Consider the following 10,842-nt stretch of genomic DNA (forward strand, 5'->3'; position numbering starts at 1 on the left):
AAAGTTTAAGAGACAAAACTCAAGCTGCTATCAAGTTGGCTGGTACCAAATGTTTACAGTCGAGCTGCATTCCTTTGACAGGAGCGTCAAAAAAGTTGTGTTTCAAAATACTGCATGTTTCCAGAGAAATAGGTGTAATACATGATTTTTTTCTAGTCACTCAACACCGGCCAGACTGAGTAGGGAAAGGACCTGCACATATCCTGCTATTGTCTTTATCGCTTCCTTTCTCTTCCATCTGTCCACAGTGTGTCCTCCAGTCCCCTTGCAGCCTCCTGTCTCTGCTTACCCAAGGATAAGCTCATCAGACTACAATGGCTCCATGGAGACAGAGGGTAAATTTTTTATAACTACTAAACTCACTCTAAGTAATTCTCTACTTTCTATTTGGTCACTTTTCTACCCATGTTATAAAAACTGTAACACTACAAAAATGCACCTAAAAATCTTATATCTCCTATATATAGGTCTTAAATGATAAGAACGATGACAATGTGCATTGCTTGCACAGTATCAGCAATGGGCTGTGAAAAAAAGCACTGGATTACATAAGCTGACAAAACCCTCATCAGTTTATTGTCTCTCTGCAAGAAAAAGGTCAGAATCTCACATTGCTTAGCTTCACCCGAGGAGTTTCCTCAATCCCCCAGTGGAGTTATATTTTTATAAGAGGCTTAATCATCCTCCTTCCATAAACCAACCTCAGAAATACATTTTACAGTTTCTCTGTACAGAGTATCTATTGTCCTCAAACTTGAAAAATGTGCCAAGTTCAACATGGATTCCTTTCCTCTTAAGCTATGTAGGCTGCATGTCATGAAAAACATTCATAGCTCGAGCAATGCCACAGTTCAAGTAATGGAGGCAGGATACATCCGGACCTCTGGCAGTTCACACAAACATCGGAGGCCAGATCACACTGACACCACCAAAGAGAGTGCATTTTTGTGGCAAATGTCAACCTCTCATAACAGCTTTACCTTCACCACCATCATCATCGTCATACATTGCAACAATAGAAATACTGTTGGATTGCACGTTCTTCAAGCTTTCATCTTGTGGCATGTTTATAGAAAAAATATATATAGAATACAAAAAGCTTATACTTCTTTGAGTAACAGAATATAACATACAGTACTTCAGATTATGTTTTGATCAGCACATCAGCAGGTGTACATAAATTGCCCTCCCCTTGCCCAAATGCAATTACCGGACTAAACAGGGACGTAGTTTGCTCACTATTAAGTGCTTTGGTCAATGGGTATAACATTGAGTATGCTCTTACAATGGTATTCTACAAGATGTTAATGCTACATAATTATCCACTGTATATGAATGTCAGTTAAGAAAGGGGCAAAAGGTCACGATGCACCACGACTTTTCACATATTCACACCTGGCATTTACCCAAAAATGGTTTGGTCCACCAAACCGATATGACGCAATCAGTCTGTATACAGCACTGTGTATTCCCCTCACAAATGCATTAAGTAGTAGTAACCCAATATATATCCAACATATTGGTCAAATTTTCAGAACTAGGGAAACGGACATCTCTAGCAACATTAACTCTAGTTGTAAAAGCTGAAGTCAAATGAAGGTGCAGCACCTGACGTCAGTGAGCAATTTTCTGGTTGTCAACATCCCTACCGATAGTGTCCATTAAACAAACGGCAATAAATGAAGTACAAAATTTTTTTGAAAGCTTAAACAGTCTCTTTGAAACCAAAAAAAAAACAAAACAAAAACAAAAACAAAGTCCAAGCTGACATTCAAGTTCCGGTCCCACTTCAATCTGTGAAATCCCATTCACAAAAACCGATGGAATCACTGTAGTGCAAAACTTTACACAATGCACCTCGATGCAGTCGTTCTCGCAGGATACAGTAAACATGTCCTTCTGTCTCTCTCTCTCTCCCCGTTGGATTACATTTCTGGAGCTGCAGGCGGGAGCCCCGCTGTGTGTTTTGGAGTCTGTAAGAGTTTGTGCTCCTCTATAAGTTGAGAAGGCGTGGCTGCAGCTTTGGCGTGAACTGGATGTGACAGCCGAACGTCCAGGGCGTCATTGTGTTGCGCTAAAGAGTGCAGGCGGTAGTGCAGGACAAGGTCTTTCAGTGAGCAGTGGACGTCGTAAGGCTCAGCAAAGCCGTATCCGTGTGGTGTGCTGTAGATCATGCAATGCTTCACTTCTTCATTCACACTGAAACAAATCAAAAAGAAAAAAAAGCCCATCAATGAGTGTCACACAATTACACTGTGTTTAATATTTATCGTGATCCATTCTTATGACATAGCTTTCCAAAGTGATACTCACACAACAGAGCAGGCGTAGCACCCCTGTTTGCTGCTCTCACGGATCAGGAATGTTCCAGGAGCTTTACCTTGAAGCATCTCCTCCGCCTGCGTCCGACTCATTTCACCGACAAACCAACTCGTCTCATCCTGATGTGGCAAATTCTTCTCGTCCCCCTTCAACACATATGTGCTGGAAAAACAAGAGTCGAACCATAACGCCTCTGTAACAATTCTGTATTTCCTGTACAAGTTATTAGCTGTGTTTCCTCAATATTTCTTCCAGAAAGAATTTGCTGGAACTTACTCATCGAGGCTGTCACTCTGTATCCCCAGCCAGTCATTTATGCGTTTCTGCCGTACGCCTTTGTGATTAAGCCAGCTGTAAGGAGAGGTGCAAAGGAATGATTAATTTTAACATAAAATGATGATACATTACAGAGCAGCTACAAAATGTTTCTTCCCTTAATTAACTTGCAGTGATTTACCACAGAGGCCACAAACAATACTCTGACGCTACTTACTTGAGGTACTGGTCTCTGATGTTGCGTAGCTGGATGAGGTCAGGTCGCAAGCTGTTCATCTTCCTGTCCGTCTCTCTGTAGTCCTCCACCTGCGTTCTCAAGTCTTCCTCCAGATGGATTTTGCTGTCATATATCTCCCCGAGCCGACACTTCAGCTTCTCGTAATTTATCAGAAAGCTAGAGAGGGAAAGTAAAGGTCACGGGTTTGGGCAGAGTTCAAGGAAAACGGTCTGCATGCATCTTAATGAAACTTTGTTTGGACACTTTTTCTGTACCACGGTGTAATGAAGTACCTCTCCAGGTCTGTGTCGGCTTCGTCGGACTGATTGTTCCTTTCAAACTCCTCTCCATAACGCTCCTGTTCGCGACACTGCTCCTCGAAGATCAACATCGTCTCGTTAAAGGCCTCAATTGCCGTTCGCTTCATCTGGATTTCCTGCATCACAACAAACACATCCAGTAAGAAGAGACTCGGGATACTGATGAATGTAAATTCTACTGTTTAGAAAGGAGCTTTGGTGTGGGCATAGAAATCGGAGACCATCAAAATTAATTTCAAAATGATTTTTTACCTGTGAGGTTTTTGTGAAGGCTTCGTAAAGACAATCAAACTCCTTCGACTTCTCTTGATACTGATTGTGAACCTCCTTCAGCTTTCTTCCAGCGACATCGACACTGTCTTCTTTCACCTAATGTCAAAAATTCCACTTATAAATACGTGCAATTCATAATCCTCTGTATTTAACAAAAATCTCTATCATCACTTATGAAACATTTATGCAGACTGACCAATGTTTTGACTGAAAAATAAGAAATAATGGTACAAACTAACCTGCTGGAAGCGGGATACAGGATGTGTGAGCATCAGATCCAGTGTGGCGTTATATTCCACCAACGGATGGTGCTGATAGTGCCAAATGAGCTCCACCACCGAAGTGAATGTGAGGGGGTCCGAGAAGCCGTACTTCCCGTCGCGGTGGTAAATCTTGATGAGCTTGTTGTGCCCGTCTTTCCTGTGCAGCAGCAAAGGCCAAAATTAGATTATTGGTGTAAAACAACATGTGAACACCTTATTTGTGATAGAGATGTGACTGGAGCGACTGTTCTCTTTTCCTTCTGCTTACCTTAACGTCAGCGTAAAGTCTCCTTGCAGCTTTGTGGATGCGTCACGCACCAAAAAGGAGCCATCAGGTGTGTCTCGGAGTTTCTCATTTACCTCATCCCTGAGGGAAAATCAGTTACCAGTTAACGGATGTAACATACCGGCACGTCAAACAATCAAACAACAAGTTTCTAAGAATGACATCATGTTGGATATAGGACTGTTCAAAGTTAGGATACTTTACCTAGTTATGTCTCCCCAATACCATTCGGCGTCCTGTAGCGAATATGTAGGTGGCGAGGGGCAGTTGTTGTTCATGGTGGAAGACGCTGGTTTTGTTGACCTGGGAGGGAGAGCTGAAAGCAAAAAAAGAAGGTTAGAAAATGAAACACCTCTGCTCAGGATGACAGTTTCTTTAGACAATGACATATCAGAAATTGTAAAAACGCCAATCTGTGAAATAATGTAAACATGACTCCTTAAATATTATAACTAGTGCAATCAAGGATGTGTGTGTTAAGGAAATACAGTGTCCTCAATGTATATACCCCCCCCCCCCCCCCCCCCCAACAAACAGCAACACACACTCTCTCTCACAGCCTGAACAAGGACAAGCCCAGGCATGTTTCCAAGAGATATCACTTGCCAAATCATTACCAAGATCTTAAGAGTGGTCAGAACTAAAAAAAGGAAATGTGGCAGTAAGTCCTCATTTCTGAACATTATCAGTCAACAACTATGAAACATGTTTTCTTTTATTATTCTAAGTACTTTCATGATTACGTGGTTTAATGCCCTGCAACTCTTGCAAAGTAGATTAAAGTATAATTTATAAACTCTGGCACTGTCCTGAATAGCATGAGAAGCATTAAATAGACCATAAATTATATTTTGAGCCTCCTGAACCACCCCTCCCATTTTGTAATCATTGCACGCTTACAGATCCTCATGAGTTTTCCATCAACCTTAAAGGAAAAAAAAATCTGTGAGTCTGGCCGAAAGACTAAGCGTTTTCCTAAAAATGTAGAAGGAGGGCAAACCGCATCAAGAGGAGGTGAAGGGCGATATATTTCACTGCAGGACAAAAGTGCCTTTCATGAGGCAGTTAGGGAGAATACAAGAGCACCCTCAGAGAGGAGAAAATGTGGGTTTCTCCCACCATCCGCTCTCCTCTTTTTCTGACCTTAAAATAAACAAAAGGCAGGTGCAGCAGTACAGTGGCAGGCACAAAACGAAAAGCTGCGGCTCCTGAACTCAGCAAAATTAAATCTGCACACCTTCCCCTTTCTGTCTGCTGCCAAGAAACTCTACTGGCTTCCAAAACCCACATGCACATACCAGTCCAGACAAGAGCCCCGTAATTTAAGTATGAAATAATAAAAAAAGAAATCTAATCAGTTACACTGTAGTTTGTGTTCAATCCAGAAAATACATAAAAAGGGAAGGTTAAGTCTCAATAACCAAACTCAGGAACTGTCTGTATAACATTGTTAAAGCATAGACCTTATAGGAGCAATACAGGGTATCTGTATTGTTGGTGTGTCAGTAGTCTTCACTTCACAAGTTTATATTCTATTGTATTATATTAACTGTAGCCATCAGTAAATCTTCAAATAATTCATGTATGGGAGCTGAAAATTATGATGCAATTTTAATTAGGGTAAAGTCAAATTAATTTAGCTAGTAGCCTGGTTATTTAGAGCAAGACATAACAGGACTGAAATACAAGTGTTATTCACTGTTAGGACAATGTAATAACGCCTCGGTCAAATGACAAATGTGAATAAAAAACGAACTGTTCATGAGTTGCCGGAGTTAAGTCATGAGACGAGCTGTCTAGTCTGCTTGCCTCTAGCCTACTTACAGAGCTAGCGCACAAATTAACCACGGCTGGCTGCAGAGGAGAACAAAGCGGTCGTTTCATGCGGCGCTCATTAACGCACCCTCAACTATAGTGCCTTCAAATTGCGCTCTCAACACTGTCATACTCCTCCAGTAAACCTTCTTTTGGTTTATGAGGAGATGCAAAACCGCTGCGCGTTTCTGTCTAAGTTTGTCATATGTGCTGGGACAAAAGAAAGGAGGCAAGCCACTGCGTCTGGTCCACCGAAAGGTATTACGTAATTGGCAAGTGAATTGCGCTATGCATGCCTGGGCAATGCCAGTGGGGGAGCGCAGCGCCGAGGACCTCGCCATTATAACGTTTTACCAGCACCTGCACGGCATTTGTCAGATGTCAACTTTATTACAGACATTACATAAGGTTGTGCCAGCAAAAGAAAAAAGCAAAGAATGAATAAAACGGTTTCCCGACCCCCCGCAGATCAGACAATGGCTGCCTTTAACCCTAACTTACCTGGTGGTGCTTGATCCATTTCGATGTAGAATAAACCTTCGGGAGGATAAACCATTCCTGTTTCACAAGAGTAGTCCAGGTTGCTGTCGTTGTCTTTGCGCGCAATGTGAAAACGATGCACGTATGTTTTGCCGCAAAAGAACCTAATTCAGGCTACTTCAGTGCAGTCATGAGACGCCACGTACTACATAGATCTGGACAAAAAGAAAACTCCTTCGACTCCGAGTCCATGAACAAATCCCGATGTCCAAATGTATTCTCTCAACATAGCCTGGCTTAAGTGTGGGCTTTTTGTCGGAGATTGTCAGTCCATGCCTTCTCCCTGTGCGGTGGAGCTCTACTTTACTTCATCTCGGAAGTGAAGCGACTTTAAAGGGCTGTTCGTAACATCATCTTGGCCTGGTCCAACCCGCTGCTACGTTGGAGGGGTGGGGGGTTTCTTTTCTTTGCAGGATTCTTTGTCATGTAAAACACACGCAGGAAAGTTTATATTACACGGTTAAAAAAAAAAGACAAAACAAACAAAGACAAACAAGAACATGTAAGTATAATCTGCGAAATTAGATGTTATTTGGTGAATTCCACTCGCGGATGCGTGGAGTATCGGACACTTGTGACCCCTACATTTTAATGGTTCATTCCAGACCGTTTCATTCAACTCTCCTCTGGCTGCACTGTAACAGCTGAAAAATTCCTTGCAGGGCATGAATGGAAAAGAAAAACCTGGTCCAATAACTTGAATCATAAAAAATGAAACTGATCTAACCTACACCTTATATGTTTTTATATTTTAAACAAACAGGAATTAAAAGCATTTTCTGCCACTGTAGCCGTGATCTAATTTATTGGTTAGAGAATAGGTTGATAAAAAAATGACATCATGCTTTAGGTTTTATGATAATTAAACTGTGTTCAGCTGTTTGGCATCCGGGGAGCACCAGGCTTAGACCCTTTTGTCTGAGAGGCGACAGAGTAGCCTGCCTAGTTGGCAAGTGTGTATTATATTCTTGTTGAGCTTGTCAAACACGTTCAGCAACAAAAATGGCATCTTGACTGTCACTGCTCGTAATTATTGCTGCTCAGAGATCATCCAGTTGAAGACACAATAGCTAATAGTAGGTGTGTTAACATCAGTGGCTTGAAAATGCATAAAGGGCTGATAGAATTGATTATTTAATGATAACATAATTTGGTGTTTCTGTCTTCATGTGCTGAAAACGACCAGAGAATTAGCATTACTATCTCCTCATGCTCTTATGTTGGATGAATACATGCATTGTTGTTCGTTCATGACACAGAATGACATTGTGCTGTAAATTTAAACAACCAGAGGCTCTTCCAGCAGCTGACGTTAGGGACTGCAGGGAGAGTGAAACAAGGCCATCATGGTCAGAGGTCCGTCTCTGTTGGTGTCCAGGCGTTTATGGCCGGTCCCCTTTTGACCCAAGGACAGAGAGTCAGGGGAGGTAATTGCCTCCAGCATTCCTCTTTCCCATCAGCAAAATGATTCTTCCCTGTGTCCAGTCAGTACCCATGAAACGTCCTAAACTAACTGCCATGATGGAGCATATTATGGCAAGAAAGAGCACAAACATATCACACAGACACACACGAATGTGCACTTGCGTGTGTGTGGCTAATTCAAGGAAAGACAAAATGGTTTATTAACATTTTTAGACAAAGACAATCTGTGTTGGCAGGTGTCTTCTTGGCATTAGAACCACCACTTGACAGGTATGTAATTGTGTGGGTGTTGACGAACATGGGTGAATGTACTCACGTGTGCCTGTGTGTATTTGTGGGTGCAGTGTATGAGTGTTTGCTTTCCATGCATTCCTACTTTAAGAAGCCTTGAAGCCTGTCACGGCATGTCACTTGGCTGCTACCCAACCCCCCCCGCCTCCCCCCCTCCTTCGGTGTCAGAAGAGCACAGAATTTGCCCCCTTAACTTCTGGGTCTGACCTCTGTGACACATTTCACTACCACCACCTTCTTGAAACACAACAGCCTTGTATCGGGGGTCCAGACACGTTAGTGGGGGGCATTGTGGCATAGGTAGGGTATGATGAGCTCCAGTGTCTGGGCTTTGTGTTGGAGATATGTTGTCATATGATCAGTTTCAGGAAAAGCTGAAATATTTGAGGATGGTGCTGGTGTGTACTTGCATGTGTGCCCAATTTGCGCTGCGTGCGTGTAGTGGCCAGGGTGAGGGAGGGCCGGCTTGCAGGATAAACCTTTAGGCTCTGCTACCCAGATCCAGGCAGTCCTGACGGGATCAGTGAAGGCTAATAGTAAGATTAACAGGATAGGCTGATACTGCAAGCCTGCCAGCTGCCTGCTAGCTGATGTGACTCATCTTGATATCCACCACCGCAATATGCCACTGGACTGTGGGAGTGCTGGGAAAATCGGCACGAGTTTTAAATTAATAAACAGATGTTCCTCTGTGCTAAATGGAGATAACAGTAAAACTCTAATTCTGTTAGATTTAAATTTTTGACACTGATCTGTCAAGCAACTTAGACTGGCAACAAATAGTGGGTGTTAGAGACATCACAGTTTGGTCATTTCTCTGGTCAGGAAAGCAGAGCCAGGAGAGAGGAGAAATACTAATAAGAGCTCAGGAGAATGGCAAACAGGATGGTTTTTGTGCCCTAGAGATTATTAGGTCACTGTGGTCAGTGTGTTGCACATGAACTCAGTGGTGAAATTATGAAAAGAGCGTTAATCCCCATATTTAAGAGTGTTAAATGTGTACATGATAGGCCTCCCGCTGTCATTCACTTAGCCACACTAAGTCACACCCACCAGTATCTGTAGATTCAGTGGAATAATCTCTCGGCTTTCTAGAGTAATGTTTGCTTGGATTTAGACCAATAACTGTGTCAAGGAATATTATTCATTAGCTGTTTTCATATTTCCTGTGCAGTGCAATGTAGGACACATTTTTATCAGGATTTGTTTTGTTTGCTGTCCATCAAAAGACCCAAAGACACAACACAGAGAAACCATGTCAGGGATTAGTTCAGTTCACCGATGTGGGTATCTGTGTCATGGTCTCGCATTGTAGCCCTGGGTGAATTGCACATCTCTCAAATCTTCTGTACTGTAGTGTGCTGCTATTCACGGCCATTGAAGGGATGCATAATGGTCTTGGCAGGGCGGTCGACATTCACCATGGAGAGACTGTGGGGTTTCCCTGATCAGTGGCCAGAACCAGCACACAAAGCACGCAGTAGTCCTGCCAGAGGCAACTCAACTGTGGGCAGAGTGTAGGGCGGCTATGGTCTGGCCCCCAGGACCCTGCCATTGTGGAAATGTAAGTGGGGACAGTGTCTGAACGGCTAGAGTTGGAACAGAAAACTTTGGATGACCAAAACTATGAGCTTCAAATAGCTGGGCCCTGGGAAACATAGCTTGTTCTTTTAAGGAGGTCAAAGAGAAGCCAAAAAGAAGGAAAAAAAACAGAAAACCAATGTTTGGTGGAGGGAATGTCAAATTGGAGGCTACTGTTACTATAGACATCAGCAAAACTGACATACTCTTTTTCCATACGCTCCGGTATCTGTCTGACTCTGTCTGTCAAGTCCAGACCTCTCCCTCTCTCTGTGTGTCCTCTGGTCATACCCACCACTCATCATCTGTCACTCCATTCTGCCAGAGCCTAATCTCACTAACAGAGGTGACAACTGAGGTACTCGTGGCATGCCACCGCATAACGTCTACCAGCTGAGTGTCTGAGTTATGCCGGGGATGATGATCCTGTGGTATCAGCGCCCTGTGTCTCTCCAGAGGCCTTCCCCACATGTCTGCTTAAGTGAGCGCCAAATAAAGGCCTGACCGTGAAGAGTGGAAGCGCAATACGTGAGATGCTGCCACTTTTTCAGTCCTTGTGTCATGAAACATGGATCAAAGTAGGTTGTAGGGCTGCAGCTCTCCCTTATTTTCATCATTGGATAATCTGTTGTTTCGTTTTTTTTTTTGTTTTAAATTTCAGTAATAATGGCAGTGCAAAACTCACTGCTGCTCACTTGTAACTAAACAGGAAAACAAGTATTTTTGCTTAATAAACAATTAATAGATTATTAAAATTCTACTTATCATTCAGCACTAGTCATAAGTTATGTGAAAATCTCAGAAATCAATAACTGTATTGTTCCTGAGACAGTGTGACTCGATAGGTTCACAAATAGAAAAGTCATGTTGCAGTCAGCGCGCCCGCACATCTTGTGAACTCTGACTCTTTACAGAGAGGAGTCATGTGTGTCAGTGAGCAAAGGATTCATGGCTGGAAGCTCAGTGAAGTTAAGCTAGTAACCTCCCTCTCTCTCTTTCTCCATCGCTCATGGACACACATACACACACAACCCCAGGCTTCATGCAAAGCAAAAGTGAGAAGCCGAGACCTCTTTCAAGCTCCTCTGCAGTTGCCCCCCTTTATATGAAAGGACACTACTCTCCTCAGCCACACAGCCATCACATCAGCACTATAACTCTATTAGGCACAGCTCCAGGACACACTAAGCAACCCAAAGCCCACAATGGCATCATTGTCAGTGGGGATTGCAG

General features: G+C 42.9%; 1 protein-coding gene across 2 annotated transcripts; it reads right to left on the bottom strand.

The window, feature by feature from the left end:
* Nucleotides 1–554: 554 nt before the first annotated feature.
* LOC111228984 (phosphatidylinositol 3-kinase regulatory subunit gamma-like) lies at nucleotides 555–6,612 on the bottom strand. 2 transcript variants are annotated; one of them, XM_022755117.1, is made up of 10 exons: nucleotides 6,274–6,612; nucleotides 4,162–4,273; nucleotides 3,940–4,038; nucleotides 3,648–3,828; nucleotides 3,388–3,504; nucleotides 3,109–3,251; nucleotides 2,816–2,992; nucleotides 2,599–2,673; nucleotides 2,314–2,484; nucleotides 555–2,199 (listed from the first exon to the last, which is right to left on the bottom strand). In XM_022755117.1, the coding sequence occupies exons 1-10, from the start codon at nucleotides 6,326–6,328 to the stop codon at nucleotides 1,926–1,928; spliced, it is 1,404 nt and encodes a 467-aa protein (XP_022610838.1). In that variant the 5' UTR covers nucleotides 6,329–6,612; the 3' UTR covers nucleotides 555–1,925. The 2 variants fall into 2 exon arrangements, with proteins under 2 accessions (XP_022610838.1, XP_022610837.1); XM_022755116.1 differs by having other exon boundaries at nucleotides 3,091–3,251.
* Nucleotides 6,613–10,842: the final 4,230 nt, after the last annotated feature.

This window comes from Seriola dumerili, unplaced genomic scaffold, assembly GCF_002260705.1.
Source record: "Seriola dumerili isolate Sdu_G_001 unplaced genomic scaffold, Sdu_1.0 BDQW01000226.1, whole genome shotgun sequence".
NCBI lineage: Eukaryota > Metazoa > Chordata > Actinopteri > Carangiformes > Carangidae > Seriola > Seriola dumerili.

Bases quoted from the DNA above. Each gene is read 5' to 3' on its own strand.
- LOC111228984 (XM_022755116.1), bottom strand. From the start codon at position 6,328: ATGGTTTATCCTCCCGAAGGTTTATTCTACATCGAAATGGATCAAGCA. The intron at 3,829-3,939 runs GTAAGCAGAAGG...GCTGCTGCACAG, and splicing joins GACTTTACGCTGACGTTAAG to GAAAGACGGGCACAACAAGC. The intron at 3,252-3,387 runs GTAAAAAATCAT...GTTGTGATGCAG, and splicing joins CCTTCACAAAAACCTCACAG to GAAATCCAGATGAAGCGAAC.